This window comes from Sipha flava, unplaced genomic scaffold (genome assembly GCF_003268045.1).
Source record: "Sipha flava isolate LNK unplaced genomic scaffold, YSA_version1 205_pilon_pilon, whole genome shotgun sequence".
Taxonomy (NCBI): Eukaryota; Metazoa; Arthropoda; class Insecta; order Hemiptera; family Aphididae; genus Sipha; species Sipha flava.
Genome location: NW_020272809.1, coordinates 57,859 through 75,814, shown reverse-complemented (window position 1 = coordinate 75,814; position 17,956 = coordinate 57,859). Strand labels below are relative to the sequence as shown.

The 17,956-nt window shown below is 26.8% G+C and overlaps 1 protein-coding gene across 2 annotated transcripts; it reads right to left on the bottom strand.

Moving 5' to 3' along the window:
* Positions 1 to 5,888: 5,888 nt before the first annotated feature.
* On the bottom strand, positions 5,889 to 12,723 carry LOC112682515 (Wilms tumor protein 1-interacting protein). 2 transcript variants are annotated; one of them, XM_025553140.1, is made up of 9 exons: positions 12,275 to 12,723; positions 8,562 to 9,882; positions 8,273 to 8,369; positions 8,029 to 8,198; positions 7,671 to 7,864; positions 6,537 to 6,597; positions 6,415 to 6,483; positions 6,235 to 6,351; positions 5,889 to 6,172 (listed from the first exon to the last, which is right to left on the bottom strand). In XM_025553140.1, the coding sequence occupies exons 2-9, from the start codon at positions 9,870 to 9,872 to the stop codon at positions 6,140 to 6,142; spliced, it is 2,052 nt and encodes a 683-aa protein (XP_025408925.1). In that variant the 5' UTR covers positions 9,873 to 9,882; positions 12,275 to 12,723; the 3' UTR covers positions 5,889 to 6,139. The 2 variants fall into 2 exon arrangements, with proteins under 2 accessions (XP_025408925.1, XP_025408926.1); XM_025553141.1 differs by having other exon boundaries at positions 5,890 to 6,172; positions 6,546 to 6,597; positions 12,275 to 12,722.
* Positions 12,724 to 17,956: the final 5,233 nt, after the last annotated feature.

The window sequence follows — 17,956 nt, the reverse complement described above, 5'->3', positions numbered from 1 at the left end:
CCCCCCCCCCCCCCCCCCGAGGCCTCAACTCAAATACGCCTTTGGCATGTGGTGGCGACCAATTCTCTTATATATATGTAAATGACCGAAATACAGTCTATAATGCTAATCGAATGATGTTAAAAATAAATTACACCGAAAAATATTTCAATAAACATCAAACCATTAAATGAAAAAAGTATACACCTCGATTTATACAATATGATTATAATTCCATAATAAACAAAAATTGGTTGATTTTGTTTCGTTTGATCGTTTAATGGTACCTACTCTATGTATAAAAAAATATATTTTTAACCGTTGTTAAGTTATATTGTTAGTGTTGCTACTACACTAAGCACGTTTCACGTTTCATACCTAGTATTTCGCATCGTTTTAATGCGCAACGCAAAACAACATGAAACCGTACGAAACGACACGAAACAATGAGGAATTATTTTGTTCTTTAATTTCGTTAATTTACCGCCTCGGCCTGGAAACATCACGAAATAGTTTTTGTCAAAAATTTTTTTATGAAAAAGCCATGCACAATAATCACGAAATTACACGAACACGAAACGGGAAAGGCGCATAGTGTGGAGCAACTTTTATGCGTTATTTAATCATATCCTGTATTTTTCGATTTACGTTAGATTTGTTTTATGGTATTTTATTTTTCCTTTTATTGTTTTCCGTTTGATTACGTTTAAAAACTTCAATCGTTATTTGTCACGTATAACGTTATAATCATAACGTTTTAAAGCCCTGACTTAAGCCCATTACTTTGAACTCTGCCTTTTTAGTAGATTTTAAAAATATTCACATTTCTGACACTATATTTTATAAACCAATCGAACCACTAGAAGTCCTTTATCTATTGAATGTTATTAAAAATGTCATTTATTTTTCTAAAAATTCAATATCTAATTATATTCTTAAAAGAACGGCTAATTCTATAGGTGTACCTTTATCTAAAATATGTATTATCTTTATTTCTAAAGGAGAATTCTCTAAGTCTTTTAAAGAGTTAATAGTTATTAGAACTATAGTTATTAGAATTGTACTATTTATAGAAATTGTGATAAAAAAAAAAAGATAACTACAAACTAATATGGTTTTTTTTTTTTGTTAAAAATGTTTGAAAAATGCCTAAAAAGTAGATTTTTAGAGTTCTTAGATAATCATGATTTTCGTTGAATTCAAAAACCACACACTTTTGATTTTGACCCTAAAAATATCCGTAGGAAAAACTGCACAATATATATATATATATATGAAAATTTAGATAACAAGCAATATGTTATTTGGAAAGCTATTGATTCTGTTGATCATAAAATCCTACTTAAAAAACTTTTAACTTTTAACTTTTAACTTAAAACATACCTAAACGGTCGACTACAGAAAGTAAAAATAGATAACGAACAAGAAATTGATTACTCAGTACTGCAAAGTACCGTACTAGGACCAATATTATTTATAATAAATATTAATATACTTCTTAATCAAGAAACTCCTCGAAAGAGGACACCCTCATCTTATTAAAAAGACCATGTGTAAAAAATGTATACAAAATGGCTGAGGAAAGTTTTAGTATTGTTGAAAATTGGCTAGATAATAATTCACTCGAAATAAACAGAGAAAAAACTAATTGCATTCACTTTGGTATTCAAAAATCTTTACATTTAGATAGTTTAATATGATTGCTCAAACTAATAGTTGTATCAATAATAACATTAAAAATGATTTACGCAAATGCAAAGGTGGGCAAGTTAATCAAAATAATTAACTCTGTTAGTTAAATTAATTAAATTAAATTTCCTTCAGTTAAAGTTAAAAGTTAACAAAATAAAAAGTAACTCGATAAATTAAAAGTTAAGATAGAAAATAAAATTAACTTAACTCAATTAAAAAAAAGTTGATTTTTCTAATATCATATGTTATACTTGTATTTATAACGAATACGCAAAATACTGAAATATAAATTATAATTTATAAATATCTCGGACTTTTTGTTTTGTGCATTGGAATTGTCATATTTATCAGCAGGTACCTGTGTTATTAATATCCAATTTTAACTTTACACTTTTAAAAGACTATGGTATATATTTTTAAACATGTTTTTAGAACTACACTATAGAGTTAAACTAAACAAAAATCGTATTATTCAATACCGAATAGATCATTAAATAGAACTTGTGAAAATAGCAAGTCTATACAATAGATAGAATATTAATTATTACTATTTACTATAGTGACTATAGATTAAAATATAATTTGATTATTATGAATTGAGGATATTATGTTATTATGTTATTACCAAAATCCAATGATTTGTAAAACAAATCAACTATTGACTATAATGGGTTTTTGATTCTTAAAGCGTTACTTCATAATGATCATTCACTTAGTTTTAATAAAAACGCTTGAACTTCTAATATCTTAGTGCAGTATTAAAATAAAACAAAGTTTAACAAAACGAATCATTGAAAAATCATTACTAAATTGAATTGTTAAACACAAGAAGTAGTATATTTAGTGATTCAATTATATTGTCATAAATTTAATAAAGAAGTAATGTTATTTTTATCAGATTATATTATTTTAACAGCATATCCTATAATTGGCTATGGTATTTTAATTAATGTTCAGCTAAACAATTGGCTATTAAAAATTAGTCTTTTAACTTTGACCTGATAAAAAGTTAGACATTATAATCAAAGGTAAAATATAAGTAAAAACACAGAAAATAATCCAAACATTTTTGAAAATTTAAAATGAATTTTTAACATATTCCCGTAATTTTTTTTAAAAGAAATTGTTTTGAAAAACTCACACAGATTAAGAAATAAAAGAACTAATTTATAAAATTTACCTTTAAAATGTCATCATTATAAATATACAATATTTTTTTAATTTTATTTTTTCAAAACAATAATTATTATCTAATATTAAAATAACAATTTCACCATAGTAATTAATAAAAATTAAAAATTATTTATTAAAATTGTTCAGTATGATAATATGAGTATATAATATTATTGTATTTCTTGACCATAACTTTAAAATGCAATTTATTAGATGTTCTACATTATTCATTCAAAATATATATATATATATATATATATATATATATTTTAAATACCACTAGGAACACTAGGTAATTCAATAATGGTTATTATAATTATTCATATTTTACAAGCATAACATTTAATTAAATCCCTATTATTGAACTTTGCCTGAACATTTGAAAAAGCAACTATTCTGAAAGTACAAATAAGTCATACAAATTTCTAAGCCCTACAATGAGAATGATTCTCATAGTAACTACATACATGGTTATCATTTACAATAATCCATATGAAAATGTTATATAATAAAGAAAAAGTTTTTTTAAAAATATGAATATATGAGAATGAATTTAGTCATGACACAAGTTTCATTAATATTTTACTGAAAATTGTTATATTAGTCTAGTTATAAACATAAAATAATAATAAATACTTTCATAGTACATGCACATTCAAGTCATTAACAAAAAACCCAAGTAGCAAGTCAAATTATATTTTTAATGTGCTACTAACAACAAATGAATAATTATTTCAAGTGACATGAGGTACATTGAGCTTAAACAACAAAAATGATACAAACTACACACTAATTATTTATTATATTTTTACAATATTTTTAATGAACAATAGTTAAGAATATACATCACTGTATTATAACTAACAGTGAATATAGTACAGTAAGATATTATTTAAATAGTTAAATATATTATTCTGTCTGGATTAAATAATCAATTAAATTGTACAACAAAGAAATTGTACTAATAAAAATAATAAAAATAAAAGAAATACCAATAACTGAAATAGACAAATGACTATTAAAGTGATACTCAAATGAACCATCAAAATTAATATCTCTAAAAAATGTTTAATATATATTATGTATATAATGTATATTAATACAAAATGTAATTGAACCTCAATGGCATAAAAATTAATGACCTGTTCATTACTTATTCAGGAATACAAATTACCAAAAAATGAGAAAAACAATCATAACCTACATAGTAAAAACATTTAGGTTTTTTTCGTACTAATACGATGCACAACAGGTTAATACATAATAAGTATTTTTATATTATAAAATGAAGTAACTTTTAATATTTTGTTCACATATTTCAAATTTATATGTTTCATCAGTATATTAACATAGTCAAAATTTTGTATACATAAAATGCATAGTTGTTTCAAGTATCAACAGTTTGAGTAATATATAGTTTGAATATATACAGTTTGAATAAATTATAATAATATAAAAAGAACTATTATTTATTAGTTATAATCAATAAACTCACTATTTTAATTTTACAATAATGCTACATTGTACTCAAAGATAACCTAAAATAGGACACAGTCAAAATCATATTTATTGGTTTTTGTGTTTCGGTCAAATATACACATATTTACTAATTATGGAAAATATTTAATCTTACAAGGAATAAATAACATTAAAAAAAAAATTGAAATATTTAAATCAATACTTATACAAAATTAACAAAAATCAATTGTTATTAATAATAATTTAACAGCTTAAAAGATATTATTAAATAATTATACAAAGTAACATAAAAAAATGTAAATTTAAGTTTAAAAAAATTAATTTGGTAATCAATAAAAATGTCAAAGGTACTGTAATAAAACAAAAATTACTTAAAATACTATCATTTAAGTATACTTAAATTCCATTTATCACAACCAGAAAATATTACAATGACATAGTAAAATTTTTATTTTTATGCAACTTCACACTGAAAAATAAAATAATAATAAACAACAAACAGAAGATTTCAAAATCTAAGTATAACTACAGGATAACTTTAAAAAAATAGACAAATTAAAAAAAATTCACATACAAATACAATTTCTGTATACTGTGATAAATTCACCAATCCAAAAAAAATGAGATTATAAATTAAATTTATATCACATAATTTCCATTATAAAATAAAGATTAAGGAAAAAATGTAATTTTTAGTTTACATTTATTTTTAAAAATTTGGATGTAAAACACACTTTAATAATATACTATCATTATTTATTGTAATTTATTTTTAGATTAGATAACAGTCACTGATACCCCTGTAAAAACACCGTGGCATACATTTAAAGAACTGCTAATCTAACTTATTACCAAAATTGAAAACCTACCAAATTTTTCTTTCAAAACACAACTTGAATTATTTAATGTTAATCATAAATTTAGGTTGTTAATAAAATATTAGATAATACATTGAAAGTAGTATGAATAAATTACTAACTAATGAAAAATAATACATATAAAAAAATATGTTACAAAAACATTTTATATTTAATATTAGTATGAAAATGCAAGTAAATAAGAGAAAGTATAAATATGAAGTTTAATTCAAAATGTAGAATTTATAACAATATCAATTTAAATTATAAATAATTCATATAACGTTAATTATAATAATTTAAACAAGTTTTATAATTTTTAATTAATCATGTTTGATTAAAACTTTATAAAATCAATATATTAATTCATTGTCACTTGAAAAAAGTATGCAATTCTCAATATTTTAATAATCACGAAAAGTTGCAATTTGTTTATTATATTTTGTGACATGATAAAATTCTTAAAAAAATAATCATGTCCAAAATTATAATTTAATTTCTTATAACTATTTTTTTTTTTTTTTTTTTTGTATAAATGAATATGATAATACTATATATTAAAGAAATAATTAATTTATCAAATAAATTATAAAAAATGTCTATTTTATTAAATCTATACTATATTAAAATTTGAAATACCGGTTTCTATAGGATGTGGTATTTTTACATACTTAAAATATTATTATAAGTAAAGCCCAACATAAATTTAATATATATTATATAAATAAAAATTACGTAATATATATATTTATTTAATTATCTAAAGTTAGTATTGGTTAGTATAATCAACTTATTTGATAATTTTTATAACATTGACATTAATTTCACACTGTAGTGAATTCAAAAATTATTAAATCTTAAACATATAAAACGAATTTTTATATCCAATCACTAAAAAATTCATAATATAAATAGACTTCCATGACATTTGTTGCAAATAGACAAATAATCTTCAGTTCTCAATCTAAATATTCATATGTAGCAGAAACACTCTGAAATAAATTTGAAATATTATACTTGTCATAATTTAAAACATGTCATATAATTATTTTACCTCTAGTTCAGGTTGATTTTCATTTAAATGTGATATATGACAAGATCTGCATAATAAATGAGAATCTAATGGATAACATCTTTTATCTGGTTCATCAGTTAATTGCATTCCACATTCCTATAGTTCATAATTAAGTTGTTTAAAAATTATTTCTTAAAAACTATTTTTTAAAATACTAACCTCACAAATAAAACAATCTACATGAAAATCTTTATCCATTGAAACAACTCGTACAGTTTCCTCGGTGCCCTAAAATAAAGAATTAATCAAAATATAATTTACAAACCAGTAATTGTAATCACAATTAATACTTCGACTGGTGTAATTCCTTTTCCACAAGCAGCGCATTTTGGAGCATATTTTCTAAAAAGTTTAAAAAAAAAATGCTATAAAAATGTTGATTAATTTTTTTCTTTTTTTCTAATAATAATTCAACAACAACAAAATATACTATAAAGTTACAATAAAAACAATATTTTAAATTTTTAAGTACAAACAATTAATTATACTATTGAAAAATTAATACAGTTAATAATTAATAAAATATTAATTTAAAATAAAAACTACCTTTATACAGCTCAGTACCTAACAAAATGGATTATAACTAATTTGAAATTGTAAAAATTAAAAGTATACAACACCTAACATTTAAAATATTCTACTAATAAATATGTTTTTAAAATAAGCAATATATTATTAGTCTAATACTCTTTTAGTAAGTATAAATCATTATATAAGATGTATCTTGATTAAGTAAATATAAATATTATTTTTAGATAATAAATATAAAATACAAAAAACTGATAGGCATACATAAAAAAAACACAAGTGTTGTTAAGTAATTCCTAATAAATCAATAATATTACTTCAATTGTTGCAAATATCAGTCAATAGATTATTTTAATAATTAATAAACAAAATTAAGAGCTTGTATTATACGAATAGTTTTTCAATAAATCAACTGTTATCAGGATTTAATATCACTAGTCATATTTATAAACATTCATAACATTAGTTGGTAGTTTATATAAGATATACAATTTACATATAATACTATAATCTAATTTAATTTAAACTACAAGTCATTTTATTGTTGTTAAATTGCTTAAAAACAACTTATAAAAACAACTCACGAACGTAGTTATGTACTGAAAATTAAAATAAATTAGGATTTTACACTAATCATATGTTAACTAAAACAATATTCAATAAACATGCTCAAAAAATGAAGAAACAACTGAGTATTATCATGAAACACAATTATCAATAACTACAAATATATTTTAGAATTCTCTTATTTAGGTCATCTTTTGTAAAAATTGTACACAGATTTACTTTAAATATATATATATATGTATATATAGTCATTTATAAAATAATAAGTAAAATAAAGTACTATATATAGCTCAATAAAATGTTCAAAATACAATACAAACCTATGGTAATCAGCAACACAGTATATTTTATTATCAATGTCCACTGTAAATGGTATTCCATCCAAACAACCATTGCAAACACAGCATCGAAAACATCCAGGATGAAATGATTTCCCCATAGCTTGTAAAATCATTTCCATAATTAAATGTCCACATATAGAGCATTTTTCAGCTGTTTGTTGAAAACCTATATACTAGAATTATGAAAATATAAATATTTAATACTTTATAATGAGGTGAGTGAATTAAAATATTACTTAATATTATTTTATAATATTATAAAAAATATAAGTTTAATTAAAAAAGAATTGTAAGCAATAAAACATTTCACTGTCATTGAATTATTCATAATAAATACCATGTAATCTTCTTCGCAATATACTCTTCCGTAAACATTATAGAAAGCTTTACCACGAAGAGCACGACCACAAGCACAACATATGAAACAATTAGTATGATACAAGTTTCCCATTGCTTGACAAGCTTGACCAGCACCAGTTACTTTATTTCCACAAGTGTGACATATTCCTACATGAAAAATATTTAATTATGTAAAAGCGTTCAAACACTTTACTTTAAATTAATAAATAAATAATATTAACCAAAATATTCTCCTCCAACAGCAACTTCTTGAGTTTCCATTTGTTCTTCTAGCTGTCTAGTTAGTTCTTCAATTTTCTTTTCAGCTTCTGTTGGACCCTAAAATTAAAAATATGTATTAATTAGGGCTATAAAATACCATTTCTAATTATATATATACAAATTATTTAGTTATACATATTTTACAAAATTACTATGGCAGTAGTTGTTAAAAAATACTATGAAGTTCTAACATTTAAGTAAACATTTTAATTGACTTATAAATCAAATGTTTTTTATTATTTAAATTACCATTGGCCGTGGCGGAGTAACATTGTATGGTAAAAGATTTTTAGCTGGTTGTTTAATTTTCATGGGTAAGGATGGTATTGTTGATGATTGTGTTGATGTACCATGGTTTATTGATGTACCATGGTGTGTTGGTGATCCTTGTTGATATGCTGATGCTGTTTGAAAAATTTTGGGCATGGTGTTATGTTGTTTTTGAGATCTTGATTCAGCAAGTGATGGTTGCCCTACTACACACATTTGTGATGCTATAGTTGTTGACTTTGGTATCACTGGATCTTCAGAAAAACTGACATTACTAGCTGAACTATACGATCTCATGTTATGAGAACTTGTTTGAGTTGAATAATCTGAAAATGTTTTAATTCCTTGTGGAACTGTAGTAGGTATAGGTTTTATATATGGTGTAGCATGCTGAGCAGGATATCGGCTAATATGATCAATAGGTTGAGTAGACACTTGAGGCCCTGGTTTGGCTGGTTCATAAAAATTTGAATTTTTGTTGGTTTCTGATATAGTTTCATATACAGGTGGTGCTTCATAAGGCGGAACTTCTTTTCCCATCGGTGGAATATATTTGGGGTAGTTGACTGGAACTTGAGGTTGAGCTTTACGATAAGTTGATTCATACAATGCTGATGAACCTTCACAAGAAACTATACTAGTTCTAGGACTGGAATGTCTAGAGTCTTGAGATCCACCACTAGAATGTGAACCCGGTCTAGGTCTTTGATGGTAATAAGTAGGAGTTTGAGTTAAACTGCGACCACCATTATAAAAATCAACATTTTCATATAGAGGGGATGATTTTAATTCATGACTTATAGATCCCATACCAGCACGAGGACTTGGTGAATTTCTATTACTTATTGATGTACTGTATGGTGGAGGACTTGATAATGCAGGTTTTAATCCCATGTTGTTTCTAGGATATTTACCTTGATCAATACTGGAATGTAAATTGTTAGTACCATTCATGCTATCAATTGAGTTATTACTTTGCAATCTATCTGAAGGATTAGATAAATCTATTGATTTAAATGGGAATAATTTGGAATGTGTTGGAGATTTTTGATCACTAACTTTTAAATTTGAAACACAATTTAGTATATAATTATTTATATCTTGATCAGTTAATACAGCCGGTTTACTGGAGTTCATTGAATCAGATACTCTGTCGTTCATGATTCTTGATTCAGTTTTAACTAAAATTTTCCCATAACCAATATTTGGTAATAATTTTTCATTTTTTTTTTCTGGACTTGTTTTTTCATTTGTACTTGATGAATAGTTATAATTTTGACGTTTGTCCATAATTATGTCACTGAAAAAATATGAATTTTTATTACAATTTGTTAATTAAGTTATTTACTAAAATAACAATTAAAATATGGACATCAAATCACTTAATATCAGATTTTGTTAAAGGACAAAAACATTCAAAACTGATTAACTTGGAATATTTTTTGGCTAATTGAATTTTGTTACATTTAAAAATTATAGATAGGACGAAATAATTTAAATATTATTATAAATGTATCACTAGAGTTTAATTATTTTATTTCATGAAATTTCTTGATTTAATAATATTCATTTCAAAAAATAACTATACCATTGTTTATTTTATGAAAATAAATAAGTTTATTCACATTATTAAAATTTACAAAAAAAAAAAAAAAAAATTGTTAATATACACAGTAAAAATGTTAGATTAATAAAAACATACTGGTAGTAATTCAAATATTATTAAAATTATTTTAGACAAATATTAAAACTCATTAGAAGCTGTAAAGCGCTTAAATTGCATGTGAAGTATTATACCAATTATAAACAGATGGATATTTTTCTCAGATAACATTAATATTGATCAAGTTATTATATATATATATATTTAACCGTTAAGCAATGTTATTGATTATTCTTGGTATATAAGATTAGAAGAACTATACATAATGATTCAACATATATATTTAAGATTATGCTTTAATTAAATGTTTACTGAAATAAATAGGAATCATTAATCTGTCAAATCTAATTTCATTAGAACTCTACCAGTTTAAGTATAATTTGTTTAATATAAAAAAATTTATAAAATATAATCAATGAGTAATAAATTACAATTTATACCTTAATATTTATTATCTTGAATATTTCAAAATGATTGATGATTTTTTTAATTTTATTTATTTAGGTACATAAATATTATTATAATTGTTATTTCAATTAATGATTGTTGTATATTAATTTGATGGCCTTATAAAAATGTTAATAACAATAATAAAGCAATATATCATGATGTGTACAATTTTTAGTAGCCTCCTATCTAAAGTCAACTTTAAATGTAAATACATTTAATAAGAACTAATTAATTTAATAGTTAAATTTTCAATTAAGTAATTTATGGGGGAAATTTATAATTATTAAATAATTTTAGATACATGAGTTTCCACTTGTGATTAGTGGGGTGATTACTTAAGTTTTAATTTTTATAATGTACTTATGTATCAACATAATAAACATACATCGGTATTTAAATTTTTAAATTTTAAGAATAAATAAAAACACTTAGGTGGTTAAAAAAATAAAAGATCAGAATAAATAAATAGTCAAAATAAATCGAGGAACAAATGAACTTCAAAAGTTCATGTAACTTATGTAAATGCAATAATTATAAGTTCTTTGTTATTGCAAAAAAAAAAATAATAAAATTAATAAAAAGGGAAATAATAACTATAAATTCTTTGTTAGTAAATATACCTATGTTATAAAATTGGAAATATATTATACCTTTTACCTGAATAAAAAGTAAAAACCATACATTTGCTGGACTAATTAATAAATTTTATTGCTTACAATCATGGTTAATTTAAAAAGTCATAAAATAGTATGGTCTAGAGCAATAGTAGACCTTTTGGATCCTTGGGCCACATTCACAAATTAAAAAGAGTTTACGAACCAGACAATACAAAATCTGATAAGATATTCAATGAAATTTCCTAGTTTTGGAATTTAACGCAGGCAATATAAAAGAGACGTGTAGGCCGCATCCGGCTTGTAGACCGCTGATTGCCGAAAACTGCACTAGAGTAAAAGCTATTTAGTTAGTTCAATAAAATTATGTAAACTGATTAATCATGGGTACAGCAGTTTGAAGAATATTACTTTTCAATTAAATCAAAAATTATTAGATTATTTTATATTATTGATGATAATACTACTATAACTCTCAGAACTCTGAACCGATGTAGAAACATAAAACATCAACTAAATAAACAATGATAATATCAATTTCCTGATATTCAAAAATTTCAAACAATATAATATATATTTTTTTTAGAATAAATCTAAATTAAAAAATGAAAACAAAAATATGATAAAATAATAGGTTTTACACCAAAAAGCACTAGTTGACTGATGGATATTAACTTTCAGATAAAAACCTATTGAGGCAACATAATGTTGTGAACGGGCCAATGAATGGATAACGCAATAGACTGGCTGGATCGAAACACTTGAGAGTGCGTCTAGAGAGAGAATTGAAGGCACGGGGCTGCTCCGAGTTATGAAATATAGGACAAAAACCGTTAGCGACGACAAGACTTTGTTCGAAAACGATTCCGTAGAACGGAATCGTTGTTGATGAGCAGTACGAAAGAATCGACAGCACTGGCAACACCATATAAAGTCACAATGTTACCGCAATAAACTGCCGTTACCTGTGTCTCGAGCAGACGATTGACTGCGACGGCGGTTACATGCATAGTATTCGAACGAAGCCGGTTGACATGAACGGACGACGAGCATGGGTCAAGACGGCGGCAAGGCGAACGCGATCCTTCATCCGTCGGCGTTGCAAGCTGCAAGCAAACGGCACGACGCAGGGTCAACGATTGGTGCACCCGGGGCAAGACAATATCAGGACCACCGAACCGGACCAACGACGAATATAACAACAATAATAACAATAACAACAACGATAATAACAATACGAGGACGAGTGTGACTGTGTGCGACTCGGTGCGCGTGCGTGTGTACGTGCTGCGAGTGAGTGATATGATATTGTAATCACGAAACATCCGCGAGTCGGCCGAGGTGGGGGAGCGATCGGTACGGGACGGCGGGACGGGGCGAAAGGCGAAGGTCGGAGGGGCGGCGCGCAGGTGAGTAATGAAAGCGTCCGGTGGCGGTGGTGGTGACGGGTGAAGGGGGGGGGGGGGAACGCGGACGCTCTCACGGCAATACACGGTAACGTGAAGCGGTGAAGAGAAGAGAGAGAGAAAAAAAAAAGAGAAGAATCGAACGGGCAGGTGCCACCGCCGCCGACCAATGTGACCAACCCGAGCCCGGGGCCGGCGACCGTGTCGGGATGGTTGGCACCGTGCGTCGAAAACGTACGTACCATTATCGTAAAAATATTAAAATAATGATCAATCAATCGTCGTGTAATTACGAATTACACTTATCCGCGTTATATCAAGATACGCGTACGTCGGTCGTAAATGTTATCGCGCGATTTTTCGATAACAGATTTTTTTTTTCTACCGGTGTTCCGCGCATTCTTACGGTAGAAACGAATCGGTTACCGTGTTAATAATTATTAATAGGTGCCTTTATTTCTACGGACGGAAGACTAATGTTCGTCTACGAATAGGTGACGCGTTCCGATTACACTACGATTATTTATCTCGCCCGTTGCTGTATCAGTATATTGTATTGGGATCCCTAAAATGGGATTTTTTTTTCATTTTTCCTTATAACATATTGTAATAAATAAAAACACTATAGGTATCCTCCAAATGGTAGTCGTTCTGTTTCGATCTCGTTGTACAATGCCTGAACGTAAATGATTGAATTTCGGATGTTTTCTAACCGCTTACTAATTTTGTCAGATATCGGTTACCCGTTTCAACAAATTTCATAGTAGAATGTTCTGCGGACTAATTTCTATGGAAAAAACCTAACCGTCGCGGGACGCTTGGCAGATGTGAAACATCGAAACTATTTATTAATCGCATAAACGCGTTGTGCTGTAATCTCCGAAATTACGGACGTCGTTGAACGTATTAAATGAGGCAACGTACATATTAACTCCTTCCGGCATAGTGAAGTAGTATTGTTGACCACTTAATTTATAGTTAAAATGAATTTTACAAAAAAAATAAATATTGGTCAAATGTGGGTCGAATTTTAATTTGTTGCCCTGTACTGAAAACAGCCTATAGTACGCAAATTCATAACGCGTTGAGGGAGAGGGATCGCCACGCCAATGGCCGATCTTACCCGCTGTATAAAATGTTTCACATAAAAATCCTTTTTCGAAACTCACCTTTACGCTGACATGCATGTTTTAGCTACAAAATTTGATAGTGGACTGCAGTCCAACGACAACATTCGTTTTTATTTTCGATGTCTATTCCATCCGATTGTTTTCGTTTTCATATTTACAACGACCTAATATTATTATCGTAGTAGGTACTCCATACTCGTATTATCGAAAAACGCATTATAATCAATTACATGTTAAAACTACGTTTTTATTATTATAACGGAGGCCGTATCATACTAATGAGTACACAAAAAATTGTAAAATCGGCTATGCTATTCGCAGCGGTTTTTAATACGATTATCAAACAAAAACAATTTTAATATCAAAACAATTACATTTGAAGTATTTGTTTAACATCTTGGTTTTATATACATAATATATTGAATAATACAACATTGTTAAACTGGTAAAATGTAAACCTGGAAAAAAAAAATAAACAAAAATATGTTACGCGATATTGGCGTTTGACTAAGCACGAATCGTCACGAAAAATAAAATAAGAATTATTAAAATTAAATAAATCTAGTTACCTAACCGGGTTTGATTTTTGAAAAAAATATGCCTACCTAACAATTGTAATTTATTGGTGGTCTCATTAAAAATAACTTTTATCTAGTACTGTAAAAGCATACCTAAATAATTCAAGTAATTATTTTAACATTCATTTTAACATATTTTAACATTATATTGTCGACATTTACTGAATTTTTTCTCCCTTGCTAAAAAAAACGCAATTGAAGAAATAATTATTAGAAACCAATTAATATAGGTTAGTCTAATGAGCGTTTAAAATTGAGTAAAACCGAGCATGAAGTTAACGAAAAATATAAGAGGTACGAAGGTATGCGTTGTGTCTCATATATCACAATTCGATTTATTTAATAAATCATATGTCTAAAAACATGATAATTACAGTGTAAAATCAAACAAATTCCGAAGTATTAAAAGTATGTAGTGTCCACAGGGCTTAGAGCAGGAAAAATGAAAAGGGACTCGGTCGCCATATCTCCAATAACACTTAATAAGTGTCTTCTTTACATATCTCTAAAACATTAACTAGAACATTCATAAGTTTGATCAAAATAATCACCAACATTAAAAACTTCAAATTAGTCATAAGTTTATAAAAAGTTAAAAATGTTTTGTTTTATTATCTTTTACTCCGCCTCGTCGTCGGTCGACCGTAGCCAATACTGAGAAACCGTATGAGCCGTATGAAAAACAGTGTTGTATACAAACAATAACTAACTTCTATTGAATATTAACCACTCTTGTATAACTAATAATCACATTAAAGATTTCAAAATAGTGTAGGGATAATAGTACTCACTGCGTTTTTTCACCACTTTAAGTGCTGACAATCCAATAATATATAATAATATATAATAATTGTCCAGTCTTGTAAAAAATACTTTTGAAAAAGTATTAAAATACTAATACTAGTATTCGAATAAAATAGTATTAAAAATACTTATAAAATACTATTATAAAAATGTACTTCACGAATACTCACTAAGTATTTGAATACAAATACAAGTATTTTTTTTAAATTTTATTTTACAATTTTACATTATCTAATATATCTATCGTAATAATATACTACGTTTATATGATAGCGTTAAAACGGTTTGAAATTTAACAGTTTTAAAATTAGTAATATTATAGTAATATCTTATTATTTTATTACTTATTAGATTCATCAATAATAACCGAATATTATTCTTAGAAATAGGAACAATTATTAGGATAGAGAATTATTATGATTATACAATTATTAAAACGAACTTTGTGGTATTTAAATACAAGTATTTACAAATTGTTAAAAATACTTTTAAAAAGTATTCAAAATACTTAAAAAATACTTTAAAAAAATTGTATTTAGAATACCAAAAAATACTTCAAAAAGTATTTTAATACATGTATTCAAATACTTGTATTCGAATACTTTACAAGACTGTAATTGTCCGTGTTTACAACATAGCTATCTTTGGAATGGACTGGACATATAAAAATGTTAAACAATCTAGAATTTGAAACGCAAGGAAATCACAAATGAGTAAGTTCGTGAGTCATGACGTGTGTCATTCGGGCGGAGTGTAGAAATGCAGAAAAATACAATGCACTCTAGTAACAACAAATATAGAACACACCTGTTGCACTCAGTTGCTGTAATGGTAAGCGTCACGGAGGACATGTTTGGGTCATCGTGCGGACATACGAAAGATAAATGGTAATAACTAAACAGTTTTGATATAAAATATACATTTATATATACACACATAGGTGCTCTAGTAGTAACCAGTAATGACAACGTGGACAATGACGAAACGGGTGGGGAAGGATATATGAAAATGAAAAAAAAAAACTTGTCTTCCGCGGAATTCATCGAACGCGCGTGTTTGATCTGTCGGCCTCACCGCTTTAGCCGGTAGCCCACGTAAAAATACATGCGTGACGCAATATCCACCCGGCGGGTAACGGAATGTTACGAAAAGAGCGCAAGATTTTCATGCGACGAACAGTCGTTTTTCCTCGCATTCAATTTTCTCGTTTTCTCGCGGTCGTCGTCGTACGACCACAATGCTTCACTGTCGCCATTAAAGCGCACGATTCGACTTGAATAAAATCGTTGCAAGACACGGTGGAAGGACGATGCAACTGGTGCGACAGCACCAGGTCCCGCGCTTATGCAGGCCCCGCGTCTTGGATGTGAATTCAAAAATATTGAATTCGTCTAAGGAAAAATGTGTATAATTTTTATTTCATTTCCCCGTAACAAAACAGCAGATAACACTTTAATTGTGTTCATCATTAAAGAAGTCGTAGTGCTCTATAACGGAACGAATAATTATTTTTCCCAAAAAATACAGTCTTACTTACAAGTTTATTATTGACAATCACTTGCCTCGTTGACTCACGTACATAATATACTTATGTATAGTTTAACCCGCGTTCGTATAAAAACTTCGTTCGTACACTATAATCGTCTAGCTACAATATAATCGAAGTACTAATAAACTAATATCGTTAGCAGTATTATAGACTACAACAACCTTAAAATAGACACCTTGTTTTTTAACACATTTGTATTTTCCTATTGTTATAAAAGTTGAATTTAAATGTAGGTACATTCTGTTTAACTAATGTTTTTTTTTATCTTATTAATATCTCGACTACTGTAGGTCGATAATTATTATAATTTACAAATTAATTAATTAGGCTCGGATATTTATGCAATTAAAATTACTGTAATATGTATGCGTTTATGCACTAAAAAAAATTTTAAAAAATAGTATTAAAAATTAAAAATTCATTATAATTTATAAATATAAGTATTTCATTTTTATTAGTTATTATTTGTATATATTTTTTGTATTACATAATAATTTACAATATAAGTGTTAAGAGTTTTTTAATTCTATCAAACTTTAGTTCAAAAATATTTGGGATAAGTACAATTATAAAGATCTATAATTTATCATTTATTTACCCGTCAATTTAAATAATTTTTAAAAACGTTAAAAAATGTACTTAAATATGCAATTATATTCTTAAATTCCCAAAAAAATGCATTTAAAATATACAACCATAACATTTGGAAAAATATGCAAAAAAAAATAGAATACTATTTTTGTTTTACATATTTTTATTGTTATGTATTAATATTATATATTGTTACATATTATGTATATTGTTTTGAATCAAATAATATATTATTGAATTATATATTATATGAATGTTTGTGGTTTTTTCAAATATGGTTTTGAACGTTTTCCGCACACGTCCGATCTCGCCGTTTTCGATTTTGGTCGATACAAGATGGTAATGGATTTCTAAATCCACGTTTGGCATCGATGATGTTTATTCCGTACGCCTGTAAAGTATAGACGTTTTATTTCCCGACAGATATTTCACACCGATTGCACGCGCTGACGCGTTGGCACGTATGCACGTGTATATAAATAATGTATATATGTTGTGTAAAATCCGTATGAGCAGATCTCGGATTACAATCATATACACGCGTATACTATATTATAATATGTTATACCTCTGCGCCATTGAATAACAA

Coding starts and splice junctions, on each gene's coding strand:
- LOC112682515 (XM_025553140.1), bottom strand. CDS start 9,872: ATGGACAAACGTCAAAATTATAACTATTCATCAAGTACAAATGAAAAA. Junction 8,199..8,272: donor TGTTGGAGGAGAATATTTTG/GTTAATATTATT, acceptor TTTTTCATGTAG/GAATATGTCACACTTGTGGA. Junction 6,173..6,234: donor AAAATCAACCTGAACTAGAG/GTAAAATAATTA, acceptor AATTTATTTCAG/AGTGTTTCTGCTACATATGA.